Source organism: Pyxicephalus adspersus, chromosome 3 (genome assembly GCF_032062135.1).
Source record: "Pyxicephalus adspersus chromosome 3, UCB_Pads_2.0, whole genome shotgun sequence".
Lineage (NCBI taxonomy): Eukaryota > Metazoa > Chordata > Amphibia > Anura > Pyxicephalidae > Pyxicephalus > Pyxicephalus adspersus.
In genome coordinates, this window is record NC_092860.1 from 73317547 (window position 1) to 73333339 (window position 15793).

At 37.3% G+C, this 15793-nt stretch overlaps 1 protein-coding gene across 1 annotated transcript; it reads left to right on the forward strand.

Moving 5' to 3' along the window:
- Positions 1-2941: 2941 nt before the first annotated feature.
- Positions 2942-11562, forward strand: SMU1 (SMU1 DNA replication regulator and spliceosomal factor). The gene is made up of 12 exons (XM_072405222.1): positions 2942-3088; positions 4053-4263; positions 5646-5798; positions 6196-6306; positions 6604-6732; positions 6889-7008; positions 7616-7732; positions 7984-8111; positions 9239-9365; positions 9613-9780; positions 10442-10594; positions 11162-11562. The coding sequence occupies exons 1-12, from the start codon at positions 3063-3065 to the stop codon at positions 11258-11260; spliced, it is 1542 nt and encodes a 513-aa protein (XP_072261323.1). The 5' UTR covers positions 2942-3062; the 3' UTR covers positions 11261-11562.
- Positions 11563-15793: the final 4231 nt, after the last annotated feature.

The window sequence follows — 15793 nt, forward strand, 5'->3', positions numbered from 1 at the left end:
TTATTAAATTTTATTTTAATGAGGTCTTTATTTTAATCTGACTAATGGGCAAAGATAGCTGTCATGATCCAGTGGCCTACTATTATTTGTCAATGAAGTTAAATTCTGAGTACTAATCTGAAATTGGAGGAGCTTATATACAACTTGAAATCTATTCAAATCTATGCTTTTTTTTTTTTTTACCAAAGTACTGATTGTTAAAGAGGAACTAATCCTGGGTGATCCAGCAAACCTGGAATGGATTTCTTATAAGCCATTTGCTATTGCTTAGCAAATGTTTCTAATCCTGAACCAGATCCATCCCAGGTTTGCTGGATCACCCAGCTTCACTAATGAAAGTGATTCTTCTCCAGCCTTGGAGAGCTTTAATAAATAGGGCTACAAGTATCAAGCTCTTTCTGAGCACAATGTTGCCACCTAGTGCTGAACAGACACACTACACTTTGCTCGCCAGGTTAACCTTGGAGAACTTGGTAAGTGAAAGAATGAAGGGTTTTCTCATTTAAATGGTTTGCAATATTTAAAGAGCGTTATAGACCAATTAGGATATTTTCTTTCAAGGTTTTCTTGAGCAATGGGCAGTTTGTGCCTCTCAGTTACCACTGACTTCAATGATCTTTTTGGCTATCTATAAGGGTGGCATCCTTCACACTGATGCACTGACGATTGATATTTAAATTTTTGTCAAGGGTTCATGAAGAATTTATATGGGGGGTTACTCATGGCAAAAATGTTGGGAAATCCTTGTTTAAACTATAAAAAAATAACTTTTCCAGAAATCCATGTTCTCGTTGACCAGATCTGCCGTTTATCCCTGTAAGCAAGCCTAGCTTTATGTTGAATGGTTGGTGTTCGGGGAAGGAGGTTCAGCTGGGAGTGCAAGGCTTGGGGTTCTTTAATGGTGGCTGCAGAGACTTTCATTCTTCATCCTGCAGCGTGCCTGGAAAAAGTGGGGCCTCTGCAGCTTTGTAGGCTTTAAAGGTAAAGAAGTATAGGCACCCACTTCTTACTAAAATTGGGGGTGTATTGTAAAATAATGTAATATGTTTCATTTCCTGTTTCCATACATGTTTCCTGAAGACTGTTATTTTCCAACATTTGTGTTGCATTTATGAAATACAAAGGCCTGACAAAGTCCTGAACACAAGTATGGCATGAAAAGGGAACAGATGTCAGGAAAGACTGGGAAAAAGCATTTGCATTGTACAAAATATTGTCATAATCTAGTACTTGGTGGATTTTTTTCAACCTTTTTAGGTTTTTTTTATATATAGATAATTCTTAGATAAGATAATTCTTGACTCCTTCTCGGTGTTCATGCATACACAGCTATACACATTCATAGATTCAGCAAACCACATGGAATGGCAGGGCCACTTTTCCAGTAGACAATATAAATGTTTTCTTTGGTTGTAGTCGTTCTTCCAAATTATAGCTTATTAATATTGGTAATTGTAATTGAAACTCATAAATAGATTTTTATAAAATACTTTATTTATGGCAAATCAGGATCAAATCTTGCAGAGGATTCAGTAGCTTAGTTTATCACAGCTGATAGTATTTGCATGCACTGGTACATACAAAAACGTGTCATTGAAGATGTCCAGGCCCCCAGAATAAGTTCTTGTCAGTGTATTTCAAAGGTTCTACAGGACACTCCAAGGACTGGAGACACTGTGTAGGGTGGCAGTGGGTGCCAAGTGATTGAACATTCTTTGTACTATAGAACTGACATTCCAGTAGTAATGTTTGGGGAAGTAGCCACTGCACACCAATGAAAGGTGAAAATGTAAAGCCCCAAGCTTTTTTCAGCTTTTGATGGATTAGATCTGACAGGTTTTTACTGCTATCAAGTGCTTTGAGGTGTGCCCTGCTAACAAGCTGCATGGGAAATCTACAACAGGGACAGATAGAAATAAAATGTTTTCCAATCAATGTAGTGCTACCCAGTGCAGCGGTTCCCTCACAGGTCGGGTAAGTATGCTGGAAAATTGCAGGCTTTGGAATATTTTTAGGTTTTGGAAAATATTATTGCATCTCAATTTAGTATTTCCTGTTTTTATATTGTTACCTGATATCTTATATTTTAGCCAGGTACCCTACAGGTGCCTCTTGTTACTGCCTGACCAGCTTTAGATATCATACCATACAATACAGAACCAGCAATCCTGCTTTGTATGTGAGGATGCCAGGAGCCTGGACATTGAAGGAGAACCTCAACTGGCTGGGGAGTGAAGACCCCGTGCACTGTAAATACTAATCTGTCCCTGTTTCCTCACAGGGTGCCGCCATCTTCTTCCTGTCAACGATCTTCGGCCACCTTGATAGGTCTTGCCAGGATAACATAATTAGTTGGGATTGCCGGATACCCTGGCCAAAAATTTTCCAGATAACTGGAGGCAGGTAGCAAGGAATATTACAGAAGGGACATCACCCTAAAACAATGACCTGCCTGATCATGGAAATTTTAAAACTTTAATTTCACTTTAACTGCATGTTTTGACTTAATTGAGTTCATTTTTAAGGTGCACACTAATTATTTTGAAGGCTGGGAAATATAATGAATGCATTACTGATCTCGGGCATGTGAAGAAGAAAACCCCAATGCCTCTCGGAATGCGTGACGTAGGTATGTGGCGATCAATTCTTAAAGGAGCGGTGCTGAAACTTTTTATTTTTTTTAATTGGTGTTACACTTAAAAAAACAACAACATATTACTGTATATAGAATGGTTGTCGTTAGAATGGGTCATTTCTATGTAAAGTAGAAATGTTGTGTTTAGGTACCCGAGAGAAGTTCTCCTATAGTTATAATCTATATTTATATTCTATATTTGTGTAATCTTTATTTGTATTTGACACAAATCCACAGGCGTGCAGCCCCTCCCCTCACTTTCACGTCTATTCCTCTTTAGCGCCCTCTAAAGCCCACAGCGAACGCCTTCAACGTGGCTAGAAGGCGGAAGTGACGTGTAAACTAGCAGACGGCGCAGTTCATGTGACCAAGCGTCCGTGGTTGTCCGGTTCGGTTTGTTGCTGTGTAGAGAGGAAAAGCTGCAGAGATGTCTATAGAAATCGAGTCCTCCGAGTGAGTATATAGGGCGGTGTGCGCCATGCTCCGGACACGTCGTGTGATTGGTGGAGGGAGGGGGCGCTCCACGGCTGGGCCTGCAGTCAGCTCTGTACTCCTCCTATGGAGGGGACACACACATGCTGCTTCTGTGTTTGTCTGATAATGAAATTTCTTCCTTTCTCTGTAATGAGGTGAAATCCACTGAAAAGGAAAATCTAAATCAAGGAGAATGTAAAAAATAAAGTCCGGGTGTAATGGGTGCGGGGTCTGTGTATTTATAATGGCTTGCAATGGTAATAATCCCAATAAATCTTGTTTTATCCCCGGTGCTCTGTGATTTATGCTCAGACAAGGTTGTGGCCCTGAGTTGGTGATGGCTGTGTTGCCAGGCTGCCATGTGGCATTCTTGTAATGGTGTAAATATTATGCCACTTCCTGTCCCAGGGACATTTTTGTACCTAGAAAGGAGTTTTTGGATGGAGTTAGTGTTGGAGATCCTCCACCAGGGTCAAGGGTTCAATAAAAACTAACAAAGGATCTAATAATCTGCACCTAATAAAAAAACAAAGGCAGATTTTGGCTGCTCCTTTTATACTTGGTATTTTATATAGTGCTTGCCAACCTTTCTGGCCTCACTGGCCACTAAATAGATGGAAGCTGGGGTGCGCATGTGCAGGGAGATGGGTGTCACTCAAAGGGGAAGAAACATAGAGTGACATCATGATGCCAGAACCCACCACTCTCCCATCACAGGTCTGAGCCTGCTTGCTAAATTCGGGGGGACAGTAGCACAGGGCTGTGGATGCAGTAAAAGTTGTCCCCCCAGGATGTTTAGCAAACAGGTCTGAGCCTTGCGATGGGAGTGGGGGCAGGTTGTGTCCATATAGGGGACAGACTACTGGTTGGTGACCGCTGCTTTAGGCTATAATGTATGAAGGATTTATCATATTTAACCAGCATACTTTCTTTGTCTTCTCAGCGTCATTCGTCTCATCATGCAATACCTAAAGGAAAATAGTTTGCATCGTACTTTGGCCACATTGCAAGAGGAAACAACGGTGTCTTTGAACACCGTGGACAGTATTGAGAGTTTTGTGGCAGACATAAATAGTGGGCATTGGGATACTGTTCTGCAAGCTATACAGTCCCTTAAGCTGCCAGACAAGACACTTATTGATCTCTATGAACAGGTAAGTTTGTCATGGATATTTTTTTTGAGAAATAGTTACTGGTAAGTTTGACATCTATCCAGGAAGCTGAGCGAGAAGTTACCAGATCAGTGAAGCTAGCGAATTAGTCATCCAACAATCTGATTTTACAATCTGCATGAATAGTAGTTTGTTGTTCAGTGTTCATCTATTGTGTTTGGGAAGAGTTTCACTTTTTCAGGATTAGATATCAACAATGCAGGAAATGTTTTGTTCTTAAACTATGCAAACACTTCAGATGAATACAACTTGTGTTGTATTCATAACCCCCAACATCATCATTCTGGCAGATTGACAAACGGCAATCAGGAACGACAATGCTGTGCTTTCCTATAAAGGAGAGCACGGTGGGGTGCTGCTTGCTTGTCCTCCCTATTCCCAGTTAAGAAGACAGCACTCATGTGTATATCTGTAATTGAAAACAAACATGAAAGATCGTTTCCAGTGTCTAATCTGATGTCTGTATGGGGCTTTACTGTGTCAGCTAGCTCAAACTTGTATTATGATAAAGAACAGTAAATTAGAAATATTGTATAGCACTATGAAGTAGGAGTCAAACAAATAAATATGGCTTTACCTATGCCATGTACATATAAAATCAGAGACTATACATAAAAACAAGTGTTTTAAAACATACACTTTGTACAATTGTAAAAGAGTCTTATCTTATGAAGTGTTATGTATTTATATATACCATATTTTTATTTGTAATTAAAGTGATTAGGCATCCTTAAATTTACCTCCAAAGTACACTGCTGATCCCCCAGATCTCTCTTGCTCTTCTTATTGACTACAATGTTTAATTGTCAACTGTGTGGGTCAGAGGCAGATCGAAAAGAAGACTAAATCAAAAACGGCAATGAAAGGTCAGATAATAGCACTCTCAATTTTAGGATTAGTAAGATAGTTTGCAAAAAATAAGACTTTATATGCTGGTACCAGAAGGTATCTACACTTGGCTCATTTGGCCGGTACAATTTGATTTAACGTCAAAAAATAGTAGTCACTTAGATAATGTTGCTTTAGGTACCTCTTAAAGTCAGGATTACCTAAAACATTAATTGCTTTTGGTAAACCTGGGATGTAACATCACTGCCTCTAATTTTTCCTATACAGAGATATTCAGAGGATTAGCTCTGCTACATTATAGCCATTTAAATGCCTCTCTTATTCTGATTTTGGCAATCTAGCTCTTTCTATACAAGCCCTCTGTGGGTCACACAGATGCATTTGGTAACCCTTATTGAATAAACAAGTAACTTCATGTTGCCCAGTATGTTGTATTGTTGTTGTTAAGTTTATGTATTTTTTTCCTTAAACATCCTATTGATGTATTTGATTGATTTGTATGTTACAATTTTCAGGTTGTATTGGAATTGATTGAACTTCGTGAATTGGGAGCTGCCAGATCTCTTCTGAGACAAACTGACCCCATGATCATGTTAAAACAGACTCAGCCTGAAAGATACATTCACTTGGAAAACCTCTTGGCTAGATCATATTTTGACCCACGTGAGGTATGTTTGATCCAAACTAGTTTACATTTATGTGTGGTTATTATCGGGACGGTGTAAAAGACTTATATTCAGAAACCCCCATTATAACCAGGTTTCTGCTTTCAGAAATTTTAATAAGCTGACATATGTTATCTTATTTTTAAAGATATTAGTTTCCTTCATTTTCTGATTTCTGACTTGCTTAAACTCTGAGTGTTAAGTTTATCTGTCAGGTAAAAATGAATTTACCAAAATATCTTACACCACTAACATGAAAAATGTGGATGGGAGTTCTTTGTCATGCAAAATTGCTCCCTTTGCTTAGTGTGATTCATGTAAAAAATGCATATATACCCTCTTATGTAACTACTTACTGCCTGAAGGACAACTAAGTAAATATATTTTGTGTTTCCCACAGGCTTACCCTGATGGCAGCAGCAAAGAAAAAAGAAGAGCAGCAATAGCTCAGGCCCTGGCTGGAGAAGTGAGCGTAGTACCTCCATCACGTCTTATGGCACTCTTGGGACAGGTAACTAATTATAATGGTAAAAAATTATTAATTTTAAACTTTTTCACTGAATTTTTTCTTCAAGAAATTAGAAATATCCGCCCACATTTTTGTAAATCTGTCATGTACATTTCTTGTATTTTTGTGTGTGTGGGATGCAGAATGCTATAGTTGCAGAAATCTATTTAAATACCTTTTTATATTTTTCTGTTCATTTATTTTCTGTTGTAATCAGGATAATATCTTATTATTTTTATGGTAAAAAATTGTACAGCTTTTTTAAGTTTTTCCACAAACTGCTTTATATTATTTTTCTAGGCATTAAAATGGCAGCAGCATCAGGGACTTCTGCCCCCCGGAATGACTATTGATTTGTTTAGAGGTAAAGCAGCCGTGAAAGATGTGGAAGAAGAGAAGTTCCCCACTCAGCTGAGTAGGCATATTAAGGTAAAACTCTCTCTAGGGATTGTTGTTTCAATCATTTGTAAGGTCAGATTGCTGCTTTCATGCCTTTGAAACAAATATTGTCAACAGATGCCGTATATATTGTCAAATGTAGGGCTAAATTTTAGTTGTATAATTCTGCTTTTTTTGCTTTTATAGTTTGGTCAGAAATCACATGTGGAATGTGCTCGCTTTTCACCTGATGGTCAATATTTGGTCACAGGATCTGTAGATGGGTTTATAGAGGTGTGGAACTTTACAACAGGAAAGATCAGAAAGGCAAGTACTATTACAGACACATACTTTTGTTTTTTGTTTGTTTTGTTTGTAGGTGTATATTCTTGTATCATAGTGTGTTCAGTTTTGCAGAACACCTTGAAATATACTAAAACCAAAAAATACAAAATTAAACTAAATCCTATTAATCTATGCATTAACCACATACAGGTGTCAGAGTATACAATTTTCTTTCCCCAGTGTACGCTGTAAAAATATTTTCTTTAGTATTTCATTTAGAAAATTGGACCCAGTGTCTGTTAAGTTTTAGCTGTCAAACCTGTTGCTTGTTTAATGAATTCATGGTTACCTACAAAATACCAACCACACCTAAGGTATTCCTTGTGGTAAGAACTTCTGCCAACAAACTTCTGGAAAAATGTATTCTGTGCCAAGTACAAAATCTGTGTATTCTGTACCATTTTTTATTATTGTGGTTTTACACAAGCACAGAATGTGTCTGGACCCCTAGGACCAGCTAAAGGTATAAGTGGAACTAGTTGAAAATATACCCTGTAAACAGCCTTTGTGGTAACAACAATAGTTAGAAAATCCTGTGAGATAAAATGTCAGTGAGCAGCTTATTTCTAATTATATGTTGTCTTTTCAGGATTTGAAATACCAGGCGCAGGATAACTTCATGATGATGGATGATGCTGTATTGTGCATGTGCTTTAGCAGGGATACTGAAATGTTGGCTACAGGAGCACAGGATGGAAAAATCAAGGTAATGTTTAAAGTAGAAACTAGTGGCACCTGACTATGTATTGAGAGTAGATATTGTGGGTCAATCTCTATTGAACATATTAGTGTTTACTATACACATTGTCTGCTTTTTACAACTTATTTGTGAAATGCAGACCACAGTGTAGAATCTGTGCTGGCCAGTGGAATGTTTTTTGTTTACCATTTCAGAGAACATGTTATAATTTCGTGTAATGACCTCATGTGACCAGACTCTTATCTCCTTTTCTACAGGTGTGGAAGATTCAGAGTGGGCAATGTTTAAGGAGGTTTGAACGTGCACACAGTAAAGGTGTCACATGCCTTAGTTTCTCCAAAGACAGCAGTCAGATCCTCAGTGCTTCCTTTGACCAGACTATCAGGTTGGTTATTGGCTGTTGTCTATTGTTTTGGCACATTTGTTTGTTTGTTTTTTTCTTTTTGGAAAGAGTTTTTTTCTTGATGGAAAGAGGTTTGAGATTGAAAGCTTGCGGGACAATAGGATATGTTGTAAGGGGGAGGGGTTAAATGTTTTTGATATGACAAATTAAGTAGAAAAAATATTACAAATATATAAAGAGGACACAGACCAGGTTGATGCACTGCTGCATTGGGTAGTAGTTAATATGAAGACATGCACTTTTGAGCAAACAGGTGGCAAAAATTAAAATTCAATTTATGTTAAACGTGCAATACAGAGAGCTTCTGCGTTTTCATGGTAGTTAGAATTTTACTGACTGTAATGTTGTAAAATATATCCATGTTTTGTGCATATTTCACCTTCATTCCTGTCCCTGTACCAGTGGAACAAGATAGAAGGTGCACTGAATGGGACTAGAAGGAATTACTAATATTCTGACAGCTTTTCTCTAACCTGGTATGTTGCAGTCTGTAGCTCTTATGAAAATGTACCTCTCTACAAGTAAGCATACACAATTATTGTAGTCTAAAAGTGAATATCTAGATTTGCATAACCCAGCCATTAATGGAACTTTTTAAAAGCAAATCTGCATTCCACCTTCTGGTGGCCAATGTTTTAATCCAAAATATTGACTGCACAAACATTAAAATTCCTGGTTCTCATCCTTGCTTTGTAACATTGCTAAATTCCATTATGTTAACTGCCCTGGGAATACAAACCTAACGTGCTGACACATACAGCAGTTGTAAGGGCTGCTGCGGGTAGTAGTTTTAGATGAGCACTGAACTGTTCTTACCTCCAAACGGTAAGCTTTGGTATGTAGTTTCAGGTAGGAGCGCACTCCATTCACAGCAATTCTTTAAGTTGAAAGTAAGGTAAAAAAGCATTGTTAAAAAATAAATAAATAAATAATGGGGGTAGATGTGATCCACCTACAGGAACTGCAAAGTGTGTTGTCATTTGCAGTGTAAGACTTTTTGACCATAGATTGTGTTTTCTTTTCTGAATTTATATTTGTTACTGGTTTGACTTTATTTGCATTGTGGCTTTATTAGTGTATAATGATCTCTCTATATCCTTTTTATATAGAATCCATGGCTTGAAATCTGGTAAAACGCTAAAGGAATTCAGGGGACATTCCTCCTTTGTGAATGAGGCAACTTTCACACAGGACGGTCACTATATTATTAGTGCATCATCTGACGGCACAGTAAAGGTATTTACATACTGCTATATATCCCAATGTTTCCAAAAAATGTACTTATAGGAGCAATAACAAACAACTTATGAAAGTTCCCTTTTTTGTCCTTACATTTTGCCAGGTAAATGAAAAATTGGATAAGACAACAGAATATTTAAATTTTCGGCTATTATGATAACAAATCATAAATGATTTTTATATAAATTTATGTAAATTTATTTGACAGTCATCACATTTTTGTTTACATATTTCTTTATAACAGATGTGGAACATGAAGACCACAGAGTGTGCCAATACCTTTAAGTCCCTTGGAAGCACTGCAGGAACAGACATTACAGTCAACAGTGTCATTCTTTTGCCGAAAAATCCAGAGCACTTTGTTGTGTGCAATCGCTCGAACACAGTTGTGATTATGAATATGCAAGGACAAGTAAGTATCACGTACAAATGTTATCACACATTGCTGTAGTCTGTTTCCAAATACATTGCTAACACTGGTTATTGGTAAGCTTACAAAGTAATGCATGGGAACTATAGAACCCCCCAAAAAAGTTACTGGCTTTCAAAATATTGTGTCTCGTAATGGGAAATCCATCAGGGAAATGTAAAACAAAAATTTTACATCTAAGTGTAAAAAGGTAAGAGTATGTGGTATGAGCAGATCCCTTGGTCATACATGTTGGTATAGCGGTTACTGGTATTGCAACTGTTAGTAGCACGGACCATAATCACAGAATGGTTTTAATAAAATAGAGTGTAGCATGTTAGTTACCCTCTTCTTTGTATTAGTATTTGTATTAAGCTTTGGAGTTTCAGTGTACTTCAGGCAGACCATTCCACTTGTGCTAGGTTTTTAGAATCTGGCCAGTTGAAGCCAACTAAAATTTCCAATACATAGAGTAGAAAACGTCTATATGGACTACTTGTAAGACCATTACTCTGCAGGGGCAGACCCATAGGTAGGTGGGTGAGGTCACTGAAATAAGACCACATTTTAACATGCATGGCTTTTCTTGGTTTGCACTGTAAATATTAAATATATGTCCCAGGTCCTATTACTAACCTAATCTATTTTGTCTATTTTTCATCAGATTGTAAGAAGCTTTAGCTCTGGTAAGAGAGAAGGTGGTGACTTTGTGTGTTGTACACTATCGCCCAGAGGAGAGTGGATCTACTGTGTTGGAGAGGATTTTGTGCTATATTGTTTCAGTACTGTAACTGGCAAGCTGGAGAGAACCTTGACCGTGAGTATAGACTTGTTCAACATAAATTTAGGAGTTTTTGGTTAGAAAAGGGATCGAAATTGCAGTGGTTTGTTACAGCAGAAGGAAAAAAAAATAGATGTGCTAACCCTTTTCTTTAAAAGTGGCTTTTACCTGAAGTCAATTACTAGATTGAAATGTAATAAATCAATATTAAAAAAAAGTTTTTTCAATGTAAAACTATAACCCTAATTTTTTTTTCTTAATTTGGTAAAAGTGATTAGAGGGTCACAATCCCAGTGAGATTTTTTTTTCCAACCCTGTCCCCTCTTGGGAAATCGCTATATGTTTTCTGATGAGCACTGAAAGTGGGGGAGAATTCCAAGTTTCAATGTAAAGAAATGTAAAGAAAGATTTCCTTCACTTTAAAGTACAGAAAAATCACTCCAATGGCTTAAGAGAAAAACAAAGACATTTTAAAAACCATGTGACTATTCCCTTATCCTGTTGGAACCCCAATTAAAATATATGCTGACCAATAATTATTTCTAGCCATTTTCTATTTTGTTTATAATTGCAAGTTATGCATGTCTGTCCTTATTACTTCAGGTCCATGAGAAGGATGTCATAGGAATTGCACATCACCCTCATCAGAATTTGATTGGTACCTACAGTGAAGATGGACTTCTAAAACTGTGGAAACCCTAAAGAAGAATACCTTTCCATTAAGGGGAACAGACTGTATAGGCTGCACCGATATGATTTTGAAGTCTTGTAATTATGTTTTGTTTGCTCATTTGAAATATCTTTATATGGTTCTGCTGGCATATTTTCAATGTGATGTAATACAAAATGTTTAGGTTTTATAATTAGATGCCGATGGTCATTTCTTTAGTCGAGTTGGAACAGTATGTGAAACTTTGTATATTTTAACCTTACTTTTGTCTACATTTTCCAGCTCATTAAACTAAGATGGATTTTTGATCTGTCTCACTTTTTCAAACCTAAAATGCTTGAATATATGTCTTATATATTTACATGCCAACCATGGTGTCCCACAGTCTGTATACTTCCTAAGTTAGGTTTGTGGTCTCATCTAACAAATCATTGAGCAAAGATGGGTCACTTACATTTCAGGTAAATGAGTTTGATTTTATTAGATTGAGTTTTTTTTTTATTTTGGTAAAATTTCACTGTGACTTTTTTTGCTGCTGCTTAAGAGAATTGCATGAATGTGTACTGTAGGTTATGCGAATATATTTATGGTGGTGGTATGTCACAGTTAAATTGAAAAAGACAATAGAGTGCCTTACCCTCATAATTCAATAGACCAAAACAAAGCAGAAACAGATTTCAGCAGGGTTTTTGGCATAAACAATGTATTCAAACATACATACAATGTTTATAATAAAACTTGACAATTTGTGAAGGGCCACTGTACAAACTAGTGGTCAACAAATGTAATTTGAATCCTATGATTGCTCAATACAATACATAGTAATCAAAGGTTGACTTGAACCACAGTATTATCCTGGGGTTTGCCATAGGCCAAGAATTGGCGCTAGACATACAACTCATCAACATATATATATTGTTAACCATACATAGTATTTGATCATCAAAGCATGTTGTTGGATATACCCGACGCGTTACGCCAAGTGTGGCTTCTTCAAGAGTATTAATGACAGCATGCGTTGGTTACTTGCGTGAGTTCTATATGGTTTTGTAGAGTAAAGTAAAATATTTTAAAGTTGTATGCAGGATCAGAGGGATATCATATCTCCGAAGGATGTTAGCAGTCAAGGGATCTAATAAGGTAGATCCTAGATGTTCCTGGTACAACAGTGAGGAGATGTAGAGAGCAGCAGCCGGAGACCAGGCGTGCACTTCAGTGTAAGGGTCCCAGCTTGTAGAACACAAGACCACTTATACTATATAGAAGAATTTACCTACACTTGATTCCAGATTTACCCACTTTGTATTTTGTTCTTTTTTTTTGGTTAAAGTAGATTTACAATAGTTCTAATGAACCACAAACAAGTTCCTGACACAGGCCTTTAACTTCTATGATTTGTGTCTCTTCATATTTACAAGATACAATGGACCAAGCGAGCACTAAATATTTTTTCAGTGTCCACAATAATCAGTTTTAAATTGCTTATGCAGCAGTTTTGTTGACTTCAATTTTTAAGCTTATTTACACTAAAATAGGTATGCTGATTCTGAAAGTGTGGTTAGTTTTCTTCTATCACGTCAGGGTTTTTTTCTCTACCACTTCAATTAATGCGAATACTGTATAGGCCATTCATTTACACGCAAAACCGTGTGGTCAGAGGTTGTGTGCTGCTCTACGTAGTGAATAACCAAAATTTATTTTTCTACTTACACGCGTATTTCCTTTCTTTCAGATCATGTCTGGCTTCTCTGTTTCTCGTCGCCTAAACAACCCTGATTCATTTTGTTATATCTGTGGCAGTTTCACCATTCCCAGTCAAAGGGCGAACATCAGCATATATGTAGAGCAAGCCTATCTGGCATATTTCAAAGTTAAACTTGGTGATCAAGATAAGTCTTGGGCCCCTCATAAGGTGTGCAAACAGTGTGTCGAGGTTTTATGGATGTGGACAAAGGGAACACGTGATAAGATGCCATTTGGTATACCTATGGTTTGGCGAGAGCCAGGAGATCATTTCAGTGACTTACTTTTGTATAGTGAAAACTTCAGGATATAACAAGAAAAATAAAAGTAAGTCCAGTCTACCACGGCTATACGCCCAGTGGCTCATTCAGATGAAATCCCAGTGCCGGTTTACTTTACACTACCCTCTCTTGAAGAACATGATTATGGTGATGAACTAGGTGACAAGAATGATGAAGAGTTTGAAATTAAAGAGAACTCCGTTCGTAAGGGATTTGATCTGCATGAGTTGAGTGATTTGGCACGTGATTTGGGACTATTGAAGAAGGCTTCAGAACTCCTAGCATCAAGACTGCGTGAGAAAAACTTACTTGAAAAAGGAACTAAGGTATCATACTTTCGAACCAGAGAATTGCATTTCTGCAGTACTTTAGAACTGTCAGTGGCTTTGAGTATTGCCATAACATACTGGGTTTAATGGAGGAATTGAGAATTCTAATCTATAACTCAACTAAATGGCCACTATTCATCGATAGCTTAAAGTGTGTTCTCCTTCACAATGGCAATATATTTGGGTCAGTCCCAATTGGTCATTCAGTTTCTCTTTGTGAAGAATATGCAGACATAAAAAGAATCATTGATTTGTTGCAATATCACCAATACAATTGGGTCATCTGTGTTGACCTTAAAATGGTATGCTTCCTTCTTGGTCAGCAATGCGGATACACCAATTATCCCTGTTATCTGTGCATGTGGGAGAGCAGAGCTTGTAACAGGCATTGGGTGGAAAGGAATTGGCCTCCAAGATCTGCCCTAAAACCAGGTGATCCAAACATTCTACATGAGCCACTTACTGATAGAAAGAATAATATATTCCCGCCTCTGCACATGAAACTGGGTCTGATGAAGCAGTTGGTTAAAGCTTTGCCAACTGATGGAAACTGTTTCAAGTACCTAATTTCCTAGCCTGCATTTGAAAAAAATTAAAGCCGGTGTGTTTGATGGTCCACAGATTCGGCAGCTCATCAAACATGAACATTTCATCAGGACAATGTCAGAAGTCGAAAAGAATGCTTGGTTATCATTCAAAGCCATTGTCAATGACTTTCTTGGAAACACACGAGCAAATAATTACACGGAAATTGTCCAGAAACTCTTCGAGAATTACAAAAGGCTTGGTTGCAAGATGAGCATCAAGGTGCATTTTCTGCATAGCCATCTTTCTAACTTCCAGGAAAACCTTGGTTCAGTCAGTGATGAGCAAGGTGAAAAGATTCCACCAAGATTTGAAGGTCATGGAAGGACAGTATCAGGGTAGATGGGATGTACATATGATGGCTGACTATTGTTGGAACATCCGACGGGATTGTCCTAACACTTAACACTTCAGAAAAAACTATAAGCCTAAATTTTACCTTAACCCAATAACCCAATACGCTTACCCAATTAATTTTCAGATTTTTTACTGTAAAAAAAAGTCAGAGTAACAATAAATCCTTTGTATGAACAAAAGAAATTTAAATAAACAGTACATTCAAGGTATTATTTCATTATTTTTTCATTCTATGTAAAATTTGTATCGTAAAAACTGAATGTGATAGCAAAAAACGGGTCATTCCTGGATTCACCACCCAAAAATTTGTAAAAAACAAGATTTAACAAAAAATGTGTTCTCCAGTGTTATTTTTATACTTACTAAGGTGGCACAAGAAGGAATATTTCCTCAAACCATTCCATAATATCTCTGCTTTTGTCCAAAACATTTTTGTTTAATGCCTTGAGAAGAGCTGTTTGTCAGTCATCTATCTCATTGCATTGCTAATGTGCGAAGAGGATTATTATTATTATACAGTATTTATATAGCGCCATCATATTTGCAGTGCTGTACATAGTTGAGTCCATAGTTGTGTCATTAACTGTCCCTCAAAGGAGCTCACAATCTAATGTCCCTACTATAGTCATATGTCATTAATGTAGTCTAGGTCAATTTAGGGGGAGCCAATGAACCTAACTGCATGTTTTTGGGATGTGGGAGGAAACCGGAGTACCCAGAGGAAACCCACGCAGACATGGGGAGAACCTGCAAACTCCATGCAGATAGTGTCCTGGCTGGGATTCGAACCTAGGACCTAGCGCTGCAAAGGCCAGAGTGCTAACCCCTGAGCCACTGTGCTGTTGACGGACCTGTGAAGGTATGAAGACTTGGCTCCTAAGTCACAATATTCCAATTTTGAGTCATTCTTTTAATTCACCCAGAACTAATAGTTTTCAACTAGTCTCCTCAAACCTCCATTAAAAAAACTTTATTGGGGAAAAAGTACTTACAAGTAAAAACCTTTTTTTTGCCCTCATTATCCATATAATCTGTTTCCATATCCGTTTCATTTTTTTCCCCAATCGGTATTGTCCTTAAAAAACTGCCTGTCAGTCTAATATATTCTGGGCCGGTACTTCTTTGTATTGTGAAAACAAAAAAAAATGTTGAGTATTCTATCTAACAACTTGTAATATGTACATACAAGAAAATGATTGATTTTATATAGTTTGTGTCATTGAAGTCCCACTGTATCCAAAGATGTTTGTTTATAAGGGACTTTTTTTAG

Excerpts from the sequence above, each read along its gene's own strand:
- SMU1 (XM_072405222.1), top strand. The coding sequence starts at position 3,063 with ATGTCTATAGAAATCGAGTCCTCCGA. Across the intron at positions 3,089-4,052 it reads ATAGAAATCGAGTCCTCCGA|CGTCATTCGTCTCATCATGC; the intron begins GTGAGTATATAG and ends TTGTCTTCTCAG. Across the intron at positions 6,307-6,603 it reads TTATGGCACTCTTGGGACAG|GCATTAAAATGGCAGCAGCA; the intron begins GTAACTAATTAT and ends TTATTTTTCTAG.